The 21,057-nt window shown below is 41.0% G+C and overlaps 1 protein-coding gene across 6 annotated transcripts in view; it reads right to left on the reverse strand.

The window, feature by feature from the left end:
- Window positions 1-12,978, reverse strand: part of LOC125983475 (rho guanine nucleotide exchange factor 9) — a 44,825-nt gene extending 31,847 nt beyond the window's left edge. For 2 of the 6 annotated variants that reach the window (XM_049744699.2, XM_049744727.2), the window contains exons 1-5: window positions 12,708-12,977; window positions 9,913-11,567; window positions 7,621-7,959; window positions 6,758-6,884; window positions 6,557-6,663 (exon numbers count right to left, since the gene is read on the reverse strand). In XM_049744699.2, the coding sequence (XP_049600656.1) occupies window positions 6,557-6,663; window positions 6,758-6,884; window positions 7,621-7,959; window positions 9,913-11,496 (2,157 nt within the window). In that variant the 5' untranslated portion in view covers window positions 11,497-11,567; window positions 12,708-12,977. Of the gene's footprint in view, window positions 1-6,556; window positions 6,664-6,757; window positions 6,885-7,620; window positions 7,960-9,912; window positions 11,568-12,707 lie in introns of all 6 variants that reach the window. The other 4 variants (XM_049744708.2, XM_049744717.2, XM_049744737.2 and 1 more) reach the window with 4 other exon arrangements.
- Between the last annotated feature and the right edge of the window lie 8,079 nt (window positions 12,979-21,057).

Below are 21,057 nucleotides of genomic sequence, written 5' to 3' on the forward strand. Positions count from 1 at the left end.
TGTGTTCCCAGCATCAATGTGAACAAATCCAGCTCGCATTGGATCACGAGGCAGACACATTGATTAAATAAAAGTATTGTTCCACCACCAATGGTTACCCCGCGCGAGAAGAACCCTTCGCATCCATGCTAAGACCACTACACCAAAGGCAGGACATAAAGAGGTAATTTTTCAACAAACATTTTGTGCGTAACCCAAATTGTTTGTTGGACGTTGGTAACAAGAGGTTCCAAGAATAATGACAAGCAAACTAAATAAAATTATGCTTCCATACTCACAGTCCCACAAGAAAATAGAACCATCCCCATCCCCAAAAAGCAGAAGGTACTGTACGCTCACATGCCTGGAAGGAAGACCACATTAGAACAATGCAAGTGAGGGGAGCAGGTGAAAAATAAAAATTGGTAAGTTAAAAACAAATTGATGTGAGAAGATGAAGAAAGTAGAGACGTCAGTGATTGAGCTCGAGCTTTTAACTCAACACTTGAAGGGGAGAGGCAGGGTGAAGAAGAAAAACTCAGAGTGAAGTGGTTGCATAATACTGGACGTGTGTGCGATGTACTAGCTCTTTCTCTGATGCCGCATTGGAGCCTGAAAGGTTAGAGACAGAAACTATAACAAAATCATGTACACAGGAAGTGTCAGCTGCCAGGAAAATCCACCCCATCGTTCACATGGGCCTACAGGACAAAACTACAACTAGAACACCTTACAGCCAATTCTACTTGTCTAATTATTTTAGAAATGGGTCACCACCATTGTATGTGCACAATTCATTGAAGGGAGAATACCGTAATTTCCGGACTATAAGCCGCGACTTTTTTCCAAAATTTTGAACCCTGCGGCTTATAGTCAGGTGCGGCTTATATACGATTTTTTTTATGATTTTTGTGATGACTTGATCACTTTTATACACTCGCAAAAAGGCTGTGGACCACTGTTGTGCGGTATCTTGAAGAACAAAACAACAACAAAAATACTATTTTGAAACACTACTATGGCCGCTGCTTATTCTGGCTGTGTTGCTTGTGACTATTATGAGCTTTACTAGGAATACACGCTAGGTGACCTGCGTCAAAAGGCTCTAAACCCTTTTTCATTCTTCTCACATTGTCCTCACCAAAAACAAGTTGTAATGAATGTGAACTTTTAATGCATTTTATTCAGAAGGTTACTTTGAACCCTGAGGCTTAAATGGCGGCGCGGTATATTTATGGATTTTTACGGCTTTCTGTGTACTGTCTTTCTTTGTAAAAAAACTCATGTGCACGTGCGGCTTATAGTCCGGTGCGGCTTATGTAAGAAAAAAACTAAAATATCCCTGAATTTTAGCTGGTGCGGCTTATAGTCGGGTGCGGCTTATAGTCCAGAAATTACTGTAATAAACTCAATAATAAGAATAAATATAATAAATATAATATATAATAAATAATATATAATATATAATAAATATAATAGAATAATAAATAATAATAATAAAATAAAATTATATAATAAAAAGAATAAACTCTGAGATGTTTGCACTACTCTTTGGTAGTGCAAACATCTCAGAGTGATCTTTATGTCTGCAAGATGTTAGCATTTGTAAAGTGCACAAACTATCTAAATCAGCGGTTCCCAACCTTTTTTGCACCACGGACAGTTCCATGTCAGACAATATTTTCACGGACCGGCCTTAATGCAAATAAATAAATAAATAATACATTTATAATAAAAACCGCATAAATATAAAACTCACCATTAAGTATCTGCGCCGTAGCTTTGCGGGCTCAACTGGGGAAACATGTTACATGACCGGGACGAGCGTCTTGACCTGAATTAATTGATTGCCAATAAAAAAAACAAAAATGTTTTTGTTCTGTGCGGCCCGATACCAAATGACCCACGGGCCGGTACCGGTCCGCGGCCCGGTGGTTGGGGACCTCTAATCTGTATGATGTTTCCTAAAAAGTACATTTTGTCACTGTTGTTTACAAATCATTTCAACTAATTGTAAATATGCACCACGGAAAAGACTAAATATGCTTTTGACTTGAAGTCCTCTAAGATGGAATGTTAAATTCAAAATAATAAAAAAAAAAAACATCATCTCCCACTTGTGCATTTTATTAACTGCTAATTATGTCCCACAATTAGCTTACTTCACATTTTAAGCTCATAAGGCATGCTGCCAATAAGGTAAAGTTCCAGTGTAGAATTTTGGCCTGAGGGTGACCAGAGAGAAAGCTGAGGCAGCATCCGAAATGTCAAGTCCCAACTACTTTGTGCACAGTCAATACAATGACAACTTTTCAGCTGAAGACAACATTATTGACGTTGTTTGCATATCCACTTAACAATGGCGAGTCGTGCACCACAATATCCTTTCAATAATAGAACTAATTAAATCTACATTTTGGAGGTAAAAACACTACAGTTATGTCGTAAAATTTTGGGAGGAAAAGATGAAATGCTACTACATGGGGAAAAAAATGGGCACAATATGCATTGTTATTTTAGTCTTCTGTGAAGGCCAGCTACAATATTTTGGAATGTGTCTGCGGGAATCTTGGCCATTGCATCCAAACTCTTTTGCACGTTTTCCCAGGTAGAGGTCAAGGTTCTGACAGCTAATCCCATTTTTTCACACGAAATACATCCATCCATGCCTTTATGGACTTTGCTTTGTGCTCTGAGGCACAGTTGTGCTGGAACAGAAAAATACTTCTTTAATCTGTTGATCAGATTAATTGTCCTACTGAGTTGGTACTAACAACAGCAAAGAAGTCAGTCAAAAAGGAGATTATCGGTCTACATGATGATAGAAATTCACCTAATCAAACAGGCAAAATGATGATACAGTTGATGTTAGATAAGAAGTACTGCATGGTCTAAAGCTGTCCCAAACGAAATATTACATAATACAATTGTCACGCCATCTACCTAATGTCCTCAACGTCCTAATATGACATCAACGTATGATCGGTTCAAAGATGATGCTGAGAAAACAACAACAACAAATAGTCCTCTGGAAGTATATGACACAAACAACAGAGCAGAAACACAAATCTGTAGTGCACAGATCTGAAAAGATAGAGAGAATAATTATGATAGCGTTGTAGTAAAGCAGGCTACTCCAGTGAGTCAAATCAGAGAGTTACCACATAGTCTCTGGGAACATGCAGCCACATTAAATAAATGTGGGAATGGCTTTCATCGGGAGCAAAGGAAACTCTCTCGACAATTATGTAAGAAAAAGGCCCTGAGCCTCTCTGTCGGTCTCTGCACACAGGCACACAACATAAACACATACTTTGCATGCACCAACAATAACACACCTGAGGGGCATGAACCCAGTCAAAAGGAGAAACACCCTGGGGAGGCTGTGACACAACTACCTGCTTAGATTTTATCAACAGCACTTAATCAGAACGCTTACAGCTGGTGGCTGCAGGAAGTCTCAGTGCATGGGTTTGCGCCACTGTCGCTGAATAAACACCAATGCCAGGTTGTGGAGCGCACGTGGCTGGGAGTGCAAACGTTCGCTGTTCTTCATTGTTCCACCTTCACAGGGTTTGAGACATCACAAACGGGCACAATCAATTCCTCCATCTGATTGAGTGTGTTTTGCTTCGGATGCATCATTGAGGCTGATGCCAAGTATCGCCACAGTCATTTAAATAATGCACACCGAAAGAGCGAAGTCAACATACGAGAACCGCGTGTGTCTACCGTTGCGTGCACAAGCGGTGCGTTCCGTCACCGGCCGATTCTTTGCCCAACTAACCACTGCCTGCTGACTCATCATGCCTTCATAATTAATAGACACCGTTGCATAATATGATTATGACACAACTTGGTCTTGCACTTAATCATGTAAAATTTCTGATTTAAGTTTTAATCATCATGAAGCCCTTAATACATTTGCCTCACTCACAACTGGTGAGTACAGATGCTATCGCGGCATCAGTACTAAACCACAGCAAACTGTCCCCTCAATCTGAAGAATTAACCGGAGTGAGGAGAGGCGAGGACAGGGAAAGGAGGGGAGGGGGGCAGTGACAGGGGAGGAATCCATTTAAATGAAATGAAGAAGAGAGGCGTCAGCATTAGCAGTTAATCCACTGCAGTGAGAATGCTTTCTTTCTGCCTGCGGCCTCCAGGCAGTCATCCTAATAGGAACAGTAACACACACTGTAGTGTGTACCTAAAAGATTTCCATCAAAGCCTCGATCCATGTATGTTGAAATAAGACATGGAAAATATGTAACATCCGTGGATGCTTCACATAAATGTCTCTCACCGTCCAACGACCTTTCCAGCGGTGCATGTCCCTACCCTAGGGCAGGCTAGCACACAAACATGCACACAAAAAAATGAAACATCTCTCGTTCTCTCTCCCTCTCTTTTTCTCTACCGCCCCCTTTTCTTTCTCTCTCACCCACACACTGTCTTCTTTTAGCCCTTGCTTAAAAAGGCTGCCTAAAGATAGAAGCAAGTAGATGAGCGCGAGACAGCCAGTGTCATGGCAACATTGTGCAGAGGTTTGCAAACACCATTTAACATCAAGTGCTCAATCTTGAGGTTTTTTTTTTAAAGAAAAATCACATTCTATATTGAGATCATGAAATATTGAATCTCAAACGATAATTAGCAAAAATAAATTCACAACCCATTTTCAGAATGGGGATAATATCGATCACGTTGCACTTCTACCACTTCAGAATCTCAAATCAAAATCATCCAGAAGATTCAACTTAAAATGTCGAACACTATTTGACACTGGCTTTTTCCTCCCCCATTGCCCTTGCCTCTCTGCTACCAGCGTACATTCACACAAATACTGTATACCCACTTTGTATCCACTAACAAAGAATTCCCCCAAGGCCACTTGCACATCAAAGCAGCTATTCTGCTGTCTGATTTCTTTTTTACTACTCAGATTTTCTACTTAAATAATAAAGACTTGAGCAGGGTAATAGCAAGATGGAAACCCTGTCCAGAATGAGATGACATTAATTTCAGGTCAATAATAAAACCATGGTGAAGTCACTTTAGTGTAAACTGCAATATGAGGTGTTACACACTTCATGTCGATAATAAGCCAAGTTGCTTTTCATGAATTTGAACCAATCAAGATCAATCATCTAAGGAAAAACTAATGAAAATGGGGGTGGGGATTCTTATGCCGGTAATAATAACCTGTGCATGTGCATTCCTGCCGAAAATGCACCCCACTGGTCTAGTTTAAGATGACTGATGTCTAGAGAAAACTGGGTGAAATCAATTTGCACGGTCATTATATTCCTGCATCAATTCCTACATTGATGATGTCACCCTATTATTGCAACACGTGGTGAAGGGACAATTATCCAAATTCATGCAATGCAAATCAACAGTTTGTTCCTCCATCTTAAGTCAAAATGCAAATCCCCTGCAAGTCATAGTGATTGTAAAAAAAAACAAAGAATTTGGTGGAAAAAAAGTTGCATCAAAAACACTTGAAGGTGCAAAGGTCTTCGTGGATGTCCGTGACATGTAGCTCATCACACAACTCAGTACAGTGTTGTCTCGATACTTAGCATTTGCGGTTTGCTTATTGTGGCTTCGTTCTATCATGGGTTTTCATTTTTGACTATAACTTCATCTATTGCAGTTTTACCTCGCTATTTTGCATTGCGATTATTCTTCCTTCTAAGTCGTGCCAGTCAACAAGAGTTGATTTTTTTTTATTTTAGAGACACATCCCACATTCAAGGGCGGCTCGGTGGCACACTGGGTAGCACGTCCGCCTCACAGTTAGGAGGGTGCGGGTTCGATTCCACCTCCGGCCCTCCCTGTGCGGAGTTTGCATGTTCTCCCCGAGCCCGCGTGGGTTTTCTCCGGGCACTCCGGTTTCCTCCCACATCCCAAAAACATGCTTGGTAGGCCGATTGATCACTCCAAATTATCCCTAGGTGTGAGTGCGAGTGCGAATGGTTGTTTGTCTCTGTGTGCCCTGCGATTGGCTGGCAACCGGTTCAGGGTGTCCCCCGCCTACTGCCCGATGACAGCTGGGATAGGCTCCAGCACGCCCGCGACCCCCGTGGGGACTAAGCGGTTCAGAAAATGGATGGATGGATGGATCCCACATTCACTCTGACGCGCGTGCACTACTCTGTGAGAGTGTTGAGAGAGGCAGTACGCATCCCCCTTTCATTAATTTCTATACGCAGCCACTGATGTTAACCAACCAGCAGGTTGTGCTTGAACTGTTTCCATCTGGACTCCCTGACGCACTGTATCCCCAGTTGGTCGGAGCGCCAAGCCCCTGCACACCGCTTTTGGTGCACTCTGACTAACAGAACGTCACATTTGAACAAGGCTCTCGGTTTCCCAACGGTCAGAGTGAAGCAGTGTGCACGTGTCAATAATCCAATCGTTCACCACTCGACATAACAGGAAAATGAGTCGTTTTTAATTCATTTCAAAATGTGAACAATTCGGGGGTCTGTTCTCTTTCATTGTAGAGTTCCATCAATCTATGGCTCAGCGATAGCAAAGGTGTGAGTGTTAATGCTGGCTGTGCTCAACTTACAATGTTGACCCGCAGTGGTTCTGACCCAGGTCGTAGCAGCCTCTTCCTCCTGCAGCTGCTACCTTCAGAGCGCAAACGTACGGATGATGATGATGACGGACCCACATCTGTTGGACAGGCTTAAGTAAGAAAGTGCTCAAAGACGATCCAGTCTAATAAATAAACATATATGAAAAATGAAATCAATGCAAAATGTAGTACCTGAGTGAGGCAGGAGAAGAGCCAAGGTAGTTAAAGTACTGGCGGGCAGAGGTAGGGAGCGGCACCGTTGCAGAGAAGCCTTCAGGGGCGGTTCTAACGGAGACACCCCCGGGGGGCGAGACAAGGCCTAAAGGGTCCTCAGGAGTTAGGACAATTCCCGTATTGCATACAGGGCTGCTTTGATATACTGCACTCAGGCTGAATGTACACAAAAACCCTGCCTCTCTCCTTTGTGTTCAGTGAATTCAAAGTGTTTCGCATCCAGCATGCTAAAAGCAGTGGTGTGTCAGTGGCGCATGGCTGGCTGCAAACTGTCAGACTACACAGTACATCAAGCCAGGCAGGCAGCCTCTAAGGTTCAAACGAACTGACTTTGAGTTAGGTTAACGAGAAGGAGAACTTATGGGAGCAATGAGGCAGAAAGATGGACATGGAGGAAAAATGAGAGAGGGAAGGACAGGCAACAAAGAGAAAGACAGAAGAGTGAGAGGGGGATGTGAGCTGGTAGAAAAGCAGTGTCCAGAAATAAAGGCCTTCCTTTATAAATGGGGCAGAGCTTGCTTGCATTGTTGCAGCTAGCAGTGAGTAGTGCATAAATAATGGGTTAGGAACAGGCTGACCTTCAGCATCTGTGCTGTGTTCATCCATTATGGCCTTGTGCTCTATTTATCAGTGAAGTGGCAAAGACTAGAAGTGCAACTCAGACCTCTTTTTGACTGTTTTCAAACTGTTCATCAAAAGGAAGGGGGGTGCATTTATTCTATTATTAGTATTCGGTGAGGAATACGTACAAGTACCTATTGATGCCAAATTTAGTGAAAGAATGCACAAATAAATGCCTGTGTAGGAATTTAACGTCTTACTCTGTTGCGCAACTCCGTGGACTGCATCGTGCTAGTAGCAGTGGCTTCAATGACAGAGCAGGGCCTGGGACAAGCGGGCATCCTTCTAAGGCCCAGTGAGTGTCGCATGGTGGGATTAGGTCGGTGCCTCCGTCGGCATAGTGAGCCAAACTCACTATAATAGTTGTAGAGATCTCGGTCTGGGTTAGGTCTCCACAGATCCAATACAGCTGATGCCGGGCGAGGACGAGGGTGCGGCGGCTTCTGAGGTACAGAGGTCTTCTCTGTGTTAGAGTGGAGCAAGGCTGGGCCTGGCAGTCTTACACTGCAGCCTGTCTGGCTTGCAATCTGCTCACACAGCTGGGATTGGCAAAGACTCTCAGAGGCTTGGCTCAGACACAAGGTGCAACAATAAATACTTACAGGACACTACATTAGGTACAGTTGAAATCAAACAAGACAACACTGTGCCTTTCAAACGCAATGCTTTTTTTTTACTAAAAGCTAGCAGAAATTTATTCTTTTAATAATGCTATGAGGAACTGCACCTTATCTGACATCAAATATGGGGATAATTAAGCATAAATTTGGCAACCATTGTACTTCATATCAATCAATTTAAATGCCAAAAAACACTAAGGAAAGTGTGTTTTACCAAATACAGATCTATCTATTTCAGGTCACTGGTGATGTATTCGTACACACGACTGACTTTTGTGCAGCCAGCATGGGATCAATTCCCACTCAGTGACTGGAGGTGTAAATTGGAGTGTCAGTGGTTATCTTTCCCCATGTGGCTTCAACTAGCAACCATTTGGGGGACGGGAGGGAGGGTAGTCAGTCAGCTGGAGAGACTCAAGCGCAACTTTAATTCATTAATTCATGTAAATCAAAACTGAGTTAAGTATCAATAATAGCATAATTGTTTATGCTTAACTGGATAGACCACAGTTACTCTATATAGTAAACAGTAAATAGCACTGGTTCAATTATGAGGATTACATTTCTTTTAATTATAGTCTTAAATTAATTGGTAAAGGGAAAGTAAACCCCCACATTTTCTTTGGAATAATATGTTATGTGCCGCCCAACTGATCGTGTTCTGATTAATGTTTCGTTTGTGGAATATGAATTAAACAGGCAAAATCCACCTTTTTTTTTTTATCCATCTCAGGGGGCAGCCGTTTTGCCACTTGCTGTCGACTGAAAATGACACAGCTACCAGGTCTCAGGACACAACCAATCACAGCTCACCAGTTTTCTGAAGCTAGATTATAAAGTAATCAATATTTATTCTCTTTGCAAAGGTAGCACCGTTATTATTATGATTGTTGTTTGAATTGATCTCGGGTGGACCTGATGTTGTGACTGATGAATGTACAGTTTTGCGTTACCTTCCATTAAATTAGAAATCATACATTTGACACAATCCTGTTTTACCAAAAGAATTGTAGGGAACAGCAAACACAGTACGTGGAATTGCCCTTCAAACAAATCAGACGAGAGAAAATATAGGGGTAAATTCTACAAGCAACCAACACTTTACTATTTTAGCAGTGCAACAACAACATTCACCTCACATGCCCTTGCACAACAAACCCTTATGATATTGCGCTGCTATGTCATTTCTTATTTTATCAACAGGTTTGGGCGACCGTGCCCTGACTCAGTGTGACTGGCAGGGACATGACTAATACCTGCACTAGACTAGAGTACAAAATAGAAGGATCGCCACCATAAAGCATCAGCATCATTGTGCTCTGGGGGACTCACACAGCAAGCTTCTTGAGGGGGAAAAAGGCTGCTGCTGCTGCTTGCTACATGAGGCCGGCAGGCCAAAGAAGAGCAAACATCTCATCCGCCAGCAAAATTACTACCACCTCTCGCCAACAGATGGTGCTAAGTGATAACGCTACAAAAGGTGCCATACTGACGTCATCTCAAGGTTGGTGAGTAGAATGTTTTATTATAGCCAATATTTACAACCACAGCTACGAGGACTGAAGTCATGCTGCAATGAAAGCTTTGATGCTATTTTTATACTCTGTTGCTGTTACAGGAAAATGAATGTATCTGGTTAAATTTGTTACATGAACCACATATTGAACATGGACAGCAAACGCATGCCTCTGGCAGTGTTAATGATGAGGGAAAAGTTTGCGTTGGAATGTGGTTACGGCATCACCACGAAACTTAATAATGCTGACTTCCGACACGTTTGCACAAATTCTATTATCGGGCACGAATGGTAAAAACATGCACATTACTATGTGCAATAAATACAGCTGCATTTAGATGTATAATGTACATTACCTTAAAAGTCTCCTCTGTAGAATCTGATGATGGTATGCTATTGGCCATGGTCTCTTTACCATTTGTTTGTAATTGAATCTTCACTTCCTGTATCTGCTGCGAGTCAGGTGGAGCATCCTTGGAATCCTCATCATTTCCTGTGTCTTCTTGTACAGTTTCTCCTAGGTGCAGACAATTTAATGGATTCATTTCATGCTCAGCACGAGTCTCCGTGCTTGTAACCGAGTGAGGAAGATGATTCTCTCGAATGGTGGGCCTGTAGTTTGTTGTCGTGTCTATATGATTGCCTGTACTCTTCGAGCCTTGAAGGCCATTCACACTTCCAGAAGCTGATGTCCGAAAAGCTTTGAAGACAACTTTAGCAGAACCTGTCATGGGTTCTGGGACCTCACGGTCAATGGATTCTGAGGATTTAGTGGTCAATGGTGAGGATGCAGAATTCAGACACTGCGGAAGTCCTTTGTCGTGGAGAGATAGGGACACGCTATGGACTTTGTGTACTGTGCACTGAGGAACTTGAGGCAAGTTAATTGGTGTCTTGGCTTCCTCAGGAGGGGAGAAAGAACGGGATGGCGTCCGCCACTTTCTGGCTGTTTCTGCTACATTATTGAAAAATTTAAACAGTCCACCAAAATGTCCCTTCATGTCTGGATTTTTGGGAGGCAGTGCTTGGAAGTCTTTGACATTCTCAAGGTCTACAGAACCATAGTCAGAGTCAATAGTCTTGTCAAGAGTGTGAAGCTCAGAATCAAAGCTCCTCTCTGAATAGACAGGATTTGTCTTTCCCAAAAGAGAGATCCTCCTCAGGTAATTCCACACATCCTTGTGTCGCCTCCCTGCACCTTGGGTGGTACTTTTGCTAGGTTTAACACAAGGCTCCTCACAGCTTGCAGCTTTGTTACAGTTTGTTGAATTAATGTGGTTTCTTTTTGAGTAGGAAACCCGTTCCGATGGTTTACAACCGTTCTGAACTGTAGTTTCTGGCACCGCCGTACACTGAAGGTCTTCCGTCGGAGCAGAGAGGTCGATGTCTTCAAAAGAACAGTCAAACTCTCCTGTGTAGCCAGCGTATGAATGCCTCTTGCCACGGTGTCTAAATGTGCCCCTGCTGGATTGCTGCGGAGTGCCAATGTCTCTGCAGAAAGAGTCCTCATCCACCAATGAGCTGCTAAGCTTGGCGCTAGACAATTTCCCAGCCTTTCCTCTGAACACCGAAGGGGATTTGAGTTTTTTAAAGGAGCGAACTTTATCAGCAAATGAGGGTTTAGGGATAGAAGCTTCCCCAAGTAGGATCATGGAGTGAGGTCTCGGCTCCAGGTCTGAGACACCTCGTTTTCGGTTCAAGATCTTCCAGATGCCTCCAGTGGCACGGGGTCTCCGATTGACCTCCTGTCTGTCCTTGACAGGGGTCTGAAGAGATGAGGCCTGGGCCTCACTCTGCATCTCTTCTGGCCCTGACCCAGTCTCTTTAATACAAACACTGCTGATCTCATTCTCAACATCCAGAGAAACATTAAACACACGGTTCACAAACCCATTAGGGTTGTTACTCTCAGGGGCAGGATTGTCTAGTTGCTCCATCATCTCTTATTCCACAATGTCAGCTATTAACTCCAATGACCATCATGATTGCCTCCCCTCCCTCGTATCAACACCTAAAAGAATGAGAAAACAAAAACAGTTCTGTCAACAACAATAATAACCCACCACTTCCCTATCCTCATATTGGGACCATCTTATTCATTTAAACCAGGAGGCAAAGTTGTCATGGAAACCCTCAAGTCAGCTAAGTCTTGTTATTTGACGCTGTTTGTCACAGCAAATGAACTTTGGAAATCTGTTACTGAGAAAGTTTACTGCAATTGTTCATGTCTACATATCGTAATTACTTCAGTAATGTACGGTGTGGAAATAATGGAAGCGTCTTGTGTAAAGCAAACCTATGAAAAGTTGTTTAAACTTGTTTTTAAGTGACTAAAATTCTTTCCAAATTTAATAATTTAGACAATAATATACATTAGAATTCCAAGCATAAAAAAATTGCATTTAGTACATGCAAAATTACAGTTACATCATTAGGTATGCTATCAGGAATACTTTCATGTAAGTTATCATTTCTTTAACATTATTATTATGCCTGAACTTATGAACACTGCTTACATTCAAAGTAAGAAGTCATTTATGAAAGACCAGCTACACAATTTTTTTGTAGAGTACACACACGCACATATATATATATATATATATATATATATATATATATATATATATAAACAATATACAAACAATTTTGGAGTTCTATTTACTCGAAAAAACGTTTTTCACTCAGAAATTCTAAGTAATAATGATAATGATAATAATAATAATAATAATAATAATAATAATAATAATAATAATAATAATAATAATAATAATAATTTTCTTACAATTTCTGACAAATAAAAAAAATAACGTTGTAAAATGTATTTACAATTTCTGAGTGGGGGGAAAAAACTTTACTAGTTGTTTTTTAAGTAGCTGTCCGTCAAAATTAGTTTGAATGTAAAATTTACTGTGGTAATTTTTACCCTCTTCAAAGTGTTAATTTTTACTCGGTGTTGAGAGGGGGACCAAATGTAAAATGTACTCTATGAAATTTACTGTGTACTTGTGTCAGACAGACACTTTGTGACACTCCCCAGATTGTTGACACTGGGCATCCACTTAAAACCAAAAGACAGGTTCTTCAACACAGTCACTTCAAACAAAACATTAATGCTGAGATTTGCAAGTTGAAGAAAAAGTCGTTTGCTTACTTCCCAGTCGTTGGTGAAGATGGCATTATCGTTTAGGTCCTTAAGGCGGCATAAACTCCGACTTTCACACAAGCGCTAAACTTTATCCGGCAGTCTCTTTTGCGGCTTCGTTGACATCCATGAGCGAAGCAGCAGCAGTTCAGCGGCGGGCAGCGACGCCCTCCCTCCAAGATCCTTTCCTGCTCGGTTTACACAACAAAACCTCGCCCGAGCGAGTGTGACCGAAGCAACAGTGTGAGAGTTAAGCCACACACCGGTGAACTATTGGCCCGCAAGTCCGGACGGTGATTTTAGGACTGTGCACGCGCACACAAGAACGCACGCACACTGGACTGTGAAAGAAAACCAGTGGAGACAATTTGCACGCTTTTCCCACTGTCGCCAGAAAATCAGCTGTACAACACGGTGATTTAGTTTTTATTGAATGATAATCACGTCGTAGAATATACTTATTCGTGCTTGTAAACTAACACCAAGAGCTTTTTTGAGAATTTTGTTGAGTATGCTTTTGGGCAGTTGAGCAAAATACGGCCGGGGGGCCATATCCGGCCCTCCCCCAGTCTCCGACCGGCCCTCACAGTGACCAATTATTCGGTGCTTTTGTATTGAAAGTTGCTCTTTTAATTTATGCGCAGACAAATGGATGCAAGTGAGGTAGACAGCAAGAGCTGTGGCACGATTGCCAGCCTAGTGACTTTCCCACAATAATTTGCAACTTTTCTGACTCCTCTTGCAACTATTCTTCCCAAAAGAGACCAGCAAAAATGAAATAATTGGGTGTTATAAGTCACAATGGCAGAGTGAATACGTCACTCTCAATAATGTTATTCTTCCCATTTATCTATGAGAAATACTTTAAATCAATGCTTAAAGTTTTATTTAAAAAAAAAATATTTCCTAATTGAAACAATACATGCCAACACACGTAACAATATATTGCAGCAGGCAATATGCCTTTTCTAAAAACATTAAAAATAATGACAACAAAGTTGATTCAGTTGGTCATGTGGCCCCTTTGCAAAATGAATTGCCCACCCCTGCTGTAGAGAGCTTGTCAAATGTATCAGACAGCCACCCACCACTACAGCTTCCATCCAGCAGTGAAGAGTTCCATAGAATTCAGTAAGCTGTCCACATCTCAGAATTTTGAACAAAGACAGGAAACATCCAACAGAATTCCTCTTTTTCATACAATAATTTGAGTTGAAAGTAAGAAGTTAGTAAAATAAATAGTTTATGATCAATACTATGATAGTAAACACGCTACAATATTACCTTTCAATAAAAAATAAAAAAAAACATTAACTTCATAATAGTGGAAGATTTGACAAGCCAGTGAATGGCAAGCCAGACCCAATGCTGTACCAGCGATTGCAACGATATATGTACTATACGTTATATACCAAATACGTATATGTATGGTATTTTCAGCAGCGGAACAAACTATACCTAAGTGGAAATCACTTTTTGTAGTATTCTCATCAGCAAAACAAAAGTCAACTCTTACGCCACAATTGTCCATTTGTGAGACAGATATGTGCTAAAGCGAATTTGTCAGTGAAAACAAGTAATTGACTGCACTCTGGACTCACTAGTTGATCCTCCTTTGGGATTTGCCTTGAATGTGAAAATCCTCCCATTGAAAGGACACAATGGGGAGAGGGAGCTCAGGGGGTCGGGGAACTGAAGGAATTCACAAAACCTAAACAGCTCCAGAGCCCCATAGCCGATAGAAAGAGGAGATGGTGGAAGAAGGGACCTAAATTTAAACATTTCCTCTCTGTCCTGTTTTGGGCCCATTGTCATTGCGTGGCGTTCTCCCTTCTGCACAGGAAGGAGTGGATCTGACATCAATGCTCTCGGGCTGACAATGCCAGGAAGTCTGTCTGACTGTATGTAAATATCTCTATGTGTCCATGCTTCCCTTGCTGCCCGTGGAGCCACATTTCGCTCCCTGGTCCTAGAATTGCTATAAGCACTAAACTACTTATTTCCAAATCTTTCGACGAAGCCTCCATTTACTCATACGGAACATACATTTTTTGTCATTTTTTGTGTTGTCAGTCTTTATGCTTTCGCTCATGTCCTTTCCATTCACTCCCTCCCCTCCCTCCACACACTCAGTCACTTCCTCAGAACCCCAAGCCGTCTTCCTGCTGTCCCCTCCCATCACAAGACATTCTAGCCCAAACTGTGAGGTAGTACTCTGGCTCATGCACGCACAAAACAGTTCTAAAATACAACACTGTATAAAAATACGATAAAGTGAGACGCTTCATTGAGTGCATTGATATATTTTCAGGGAAAGGAAATGCGAGCGACAAATGGATGGCGAGATTAAGAGATGTATGGACCTTTGACCAGCTGGTTCCTGTGTCTGAAATGATACGTTTTGTTGATGTTTGAGACGTGTACATTACCGCCAATTGCCTATTTATCTGGAGTGTTGAACACTCTCAACAGAGCTCTTTGAAATGATGTCATTGACTTCTCATTGTCAGAACAATCAACCTCTTCCTCCTCTTCCTATGACACAGTCCTCACTGGTGGAGATTACGGTACACAAACACTTGCTAAATTTCAGCCCAGCTGTAATTATTTCACCAGTCTTTGTCAAAGCTGTTGAGTGAAAACAGGCTGCCTTCAAAAAAGTTGGCCAGACTGGGTCAGTGGGGTGGGGGGGGAAGGCGGTAGATATGTTGTGATATCAAATGGGAGGCTTGGGAACTGAATTGAAGAGGTGTGTTTCTGTTTTGAAAACAACTGGGAGTTCCAGATTATGTTCAGGGCAGGTGTTTGGTAACACAGTTTAAAAATGTCTGGATTGTTGAGTTGAGAGAAAGATGCTGGCTGACTCCTCTGTGCGTGTATTCCATACACCGCCAATGTGTTTAGTGTGTAATGTGTTAAGATCTATGCAAAATGATTCAGCATTAATTTTTTTTTCTAGACTTTTAACATTGAGCTGGCCCAGGTGGCAGTTTTTCCTCGTGGTCAAAAAGAGTTGGAATTATCCTGACATTCCAGACATTCCCTCTGTGCTGACCTGTCTTCTACCCTGGCCAGGCAACGCATGGCACTATCATTGACACGCACGCACGCAGACACACACACGCAGACACACACACGCAGACACACACGCAGACACACACGCAGACACACACGCAGACACCCACACACACACACACGCACACACACACACACGCAGGATACTTGATTCAGGTTTGCTTATTTCTATCGTATACGAGATGTACCAACTAACAAAAACATGGATGATATTAAAGAGGACCAATCTAAGTTATCTGTGATGTGAAGATCTACTAAACAAAATAACAACAAGAAAGAAAGAACAAGTAAATAAAAATGTGTATGGCTGCATGGAGGGGGTGCAGCTGGGGACTTTTAAGCTTTATCAGGGTGAATCTAAAAACAGGAAGGCGGCTTCCAATAAACAAGGGGAATGGTGGACAACTGCAGTTCTACTTCCTGTTGCAGAGCAAGAAAGGAAACAGCAGATTTTTTAGGAATTCAAATCTGTGGTTTGCACTTTAAACGTACTCTTGTCAGTAATTAGCTTTTGTGAGTCATACTTGTTTTCTTTTTTGTCTTTATCGATTTGTCTATTCTTATGGTTGTTCTTTGTCTTTGGATGGGATAGGACTTGCATATGAGAAGTTGATTGAAATGATAAACCCTAACTATTTATTGTTTATCTGGTGAGTTATCTCACAGCATCTTGCTTGGGCCGAACTGGACTCGGTTTCAATTGTGGGTTAGCAGCAAAGAGAAGAAGGCCTTGGTCTTTTGAATGCATCCACTTCTTTGGTGAGGAGAGCTTCTCACTGAATCCCATTAGAAAAAGAACCAAATCATCAAGCAGATGGGGCTGGATATGTTTCTAAATACTGCAACATGATGTGTGCAGCTTACGTAGTAGTGAGAGTGGTGATCCAAGGTAACTTTTGAGCATAGTTAGCGTTCTGATTGTTAGGAATGTTTGTTTGGAGGTGTCTGTTTTATCTCTGATGAATGCTGACCTCTCACCTCAGGATTGTTTTAGTCCTGTTTCTCGTTCAGTTGGTAAAGCAACATTATTTCATCTTTATAAGGCGACCAGTCATCAAAATGCAACAACAGTGCGATAACAGACGCTCCACTGCTCCGGTCGATGTAAACATGTCGCGTGACAAGCATCTCCACCCTTTCTTATTATACGGCAACAATAAGGTATCATCTTGTGAGAGCATTCAGGAATTTTAGAAGTTGTAATGCTCTCAAAGGCTTTGAACCACAAATTACTCTTATTGAGTTTTTCTTTTTGTTGTTTTAGTAATATAGTTGGGCTTTGCAACCTTTGCAAATTTATTTCCCAAATTATAAACGTTTTCTGGGTATTTGGGTAAACAAAATAAGAGACAATACATTCACTAAAAATGAAAAGTTAGTTAAATCAAATATATTGCCACTGTTAATGTTTTGCTCTTCATATGTAGATCCTTTGTTTCCTACCTCAGTTTGGGACCTACAACAGATTGTGTTTGCAGATTCTGGACTATGTTTTGGTTTCAATTAATTAAAGAGAAAGACTAATCAAGCAATTTTTGTTTCTATTTATGATTGTAAGGATACAGGATACTAGTGTAAACGGAATGGGTGAAAATGCCAATATACAGGGTAACTCGCAGCATCTTTTTTTTTGATTGGGGGAAGAAAAGAACTATGAACTTTTAATTTTTCGAATTTAGTTAATGCATTTTCAATTATGAACTATAAACTGAACTAATTAATTTGAATAGTTGTGAAGTGAACTTAACTTTGAACTAGTTCATGCCAGCTGCATTCACTACATAATCTTCATACATAATTGTCAATATTTATCCCTGCACTCTCATGGTTCAGTATGCAGAATTAACACCGCCAGTTTCCTTCCTGTTTAGGCGCTACTGAGTGGCCTCGAGTTAAAAATGGGCGAAGAGCGACATCTAGAGGTACTACCTGAAATGTTGTCTTGATTTATTTGTGGGGTGGATGGATGTTTTGCCATGTCAGAATTGACAGATACCAGAGCCTTTGGCATTATAATATTTAGGGATAACTGTCGATAGTGCGTCTATCTTTTGCACAACTCCAAATGTGTTTAGCTCCAAACCTTGCCGTGACCCTGAAAAGGATGAGCAGATCCTACAAAATAAGAGGGAGAAAGTGCTGAGTTTAAAAAAAAAATACAATATGTAGTACAGTATAGCCTATAAATTTATGGTAATTATTATATTCTAAATTTATCTGTTTGTCTGTCTGTCTTAACCACAGACTAAAAATCTTTGCATATGCCTTTACACTTATACATGTAGTCAACGCTATTCGCCACATGATGACGCTCTGGGTCTTCCAAATGGGCATGGTTGCCTGCTTCACAATACGAGCCTTTATTACAAATCAGATACAGTGCACGTTTGAGAATCCTTTTTTTTTTTTTTTTTTTTTTTTAGAAGCCACACAATACAGGGACACAGTATCCAGGTTTTCATGGGTTTTGCACTAGTACACTTAAAGGAAAGGAAATAATCTAAAATAATGAAGTGATATAGGCAAATTTCACCGTAGGATTTTAATTAACTGCTTGAACAGGTTCTGTTCACTCTTTCATTGAATTGCTGAATATGAGCTGGTTCCCATAAAACACTGCTCCCAAACGTAATGACAAGCCAGGGCTGTCCACTTTACATCACTATGTGTCTGAATTCTGCCATACATAAATGACACCCCAAAGCTTCTGGTTCCCCTCCCTGTAATGGGTGCAGGGATATGTGCAATAATTTCAAGCAGGTGACCAGATATGGTACCACTAATGCGCTCCACTGAGACCTACCTGTGTCATCTAGTGGATTGCGGTTGTTATAATTAAGATGTGAGTGACCAAAGTTATTTTGTGTGTGTGTTTGTGCGTGTGTGTGTTTGTGTGGGTGTGTGTGTGAGTGTGTGTGTGTGTGCGTGAGAGAGAGAGAGAGAGAGAGAGAGAGAGAGAGAGAGAGAGAGAGAGAGAGAGAGAGAGAGAGAGAGAGAGAGAGAGAGAGAGAGAGAGAGAGAGAGAGACACGCCATGGGCTGGGAAGTAATTTCACATAAAAGTACAGAAAAAGACTGGGGAGGTGTGACCCAATTCTTTTCTTTACAATAATAGTATGCGATGTCACCACTAGTCCAAACACGACATTCGAATTTATTATTTGTTTGTGGAATATGAGTTAAGCAGCAAAATTCACCAGTCACCACCGATCACGGCCCAGTTTCAGACAACTGGTGAGCCAGCAAATGTAAAAATGACCACCCACTGAAATGGATAAAAATGGGTGGATTTTCCCTGTTCAATTCATATTCTACAGATGAAACATTAATTAAGAAAATGTGGGGGTTGACTTTCCCTTTGATGTCATATGTGAGGATTTCCACAGTCAGGTTTCAATCCTTCAAGTGTTCTGTTGAATAGTTCCATCAGTAAATTCACTCTCATAATTTTCTCTTTAGCAGTATTATATGATGTCATTGACCTTGCACATTTGCCAAAACTGTTAATTTGGAGTGGAGAATATACTCATCACGTAGTTTTGCAAGGGAATTTCATAAAATCTGATAGTAGCTAATTGATGCAAGTTAGGTAATGACTTGGTCTGAATTATAAGCTACAAGTCATGTGGAACGTTCTCATTTATTATTCAGTGAAGCATATCATCCCTGCTAAAGGCTTTAAGAGGAGAGATAAGAGCAAGAGGCTCTTTTTATCTGTATATAAGGAAGACATACATCTGTCGCATCTCTCTTTTCCTATCAGTCACGACAACATCTCATCATTGAGTATATGCTTCATGTTTCCACCTTTTAATCCATCTTTCCCGAGGGCACTCACACATTCATTTGGGTATGGTTAAAAAAAAAAAAAAAAGAAAAACTGACTATTAGGTGAAAGATTGTCGAATATTTTTCAGCACTCAAAGCTAAAGCCTGTCGCTTTCATGTTAGCAGCTGTCTGAGCAAAAAATGGCCAATTACCATCATTTTTCCTGCTGGTGTTGGTAATGTTAGCGGAAGCATCAGGCAGATAGAAGGGACCCGGCGGCAGATGAGGTAAAAACGGCAGAGATAAGCCACAAAATTAGACCGTGGAAATCAGACAACATCCACCATGACAGGAGGTGAATCCATCATTTGCAAAGGAAATGGATTCAATCAAATGGGTCCCCCGGTATGTGACTACACACAGGAATTGTTTTTATGATAATAATATTATTGCAATTGCATTGCCTGGTCTACTCACATTGATTATGCAGTGTAAATAAGCAAGACCCCAAGAAAGACAGAAAAGGTAAATCTGATGTATCAGCATACCATTTTTGAGACTGAAATTAATTCTGAGACACTGGCGCGGATCCGACCGGATACTGTATATATGCAATGTTTGTCGATAGAAGTTTAAAACATGTATCCAGTAAAATCATTCTCTTGTAGTATGTCTCAAATTTTATAAAACTGAGTCCGAGTCAATTAAAGAAATGTACGGATCTTATTCGTTTTAGTAGTTCTTTCCATGTGGCTTTAAAACCAGTGCGTCACTGAGAGTTGATGAACAGAAGTTTAAACAGAATGAGAGTCTAGGATGGTGAAAGAGAGTATATTTTCCTCAGATGAAATATCTCTGCCTGGCTTTTCATCAGGTTTGATATTGCAGCTCAGAGTGTCACATGTGGGTGGCTTTGGTTGCCTTTGAAAAGCCATACAGACAATGTTTTATCTCATTCACTCAGCTCGACGTTTGAGGGGGACTGAAACAAATATCTGGTTTGTCCAGCAGAAATACACTGTGTCGGACACATATTTTAATCAAAGAATAAAAGTGACTGCTTGGCAGGGGGTTACAATTAAACTCCTAGGACATGAATGTTGCTTGATGAGATGTAATATTGACCTGAATGAGTATGCAATCAGTTTTAATCAATGTACAAAGTTATTGTTTGCTCTACTCATATTAAATGCACGAATGAACTTTGGCATAATTAAGCACTACAAACTACTTTTTGATTCAGATGATTCACTTGATTATTCCAGCCAATTACATCTTGTTCTGATTCTGGTTTTGTAATATAAATGAATTGTGGTGTTTTGCTTTCCTCTGATAAAGGACGAGATCCATACTGCACAATAGTTGCTGGCTCAATCAGTTCTCCACATCCAGACATCGGCTTATAATATTGACTGCGCATCCATTTTACACATTCGAGACTTTGTCCGCTTTTCCAGAATGCAAATCTATGTTTAAATATTTGAAAACTTGGCCATTACAGCTGTAGGAATTGAAA

The sequence above is a fragment of the Syngnathus scovelli genome, chromosome 1, assembly GCF_024217435.2.
Source record: "Syngnathus scovelli strain Florida chromosome 1, RoL_Ssco_1.2, whole genome shotgun sequence".
Taxonomy (NCBI): Eukaryota; Metazoa; Chordata; class Actinopteri; order Syngnathiformes; family Syngnathidae; genus Syngnathus; species Syngnathus scovelli.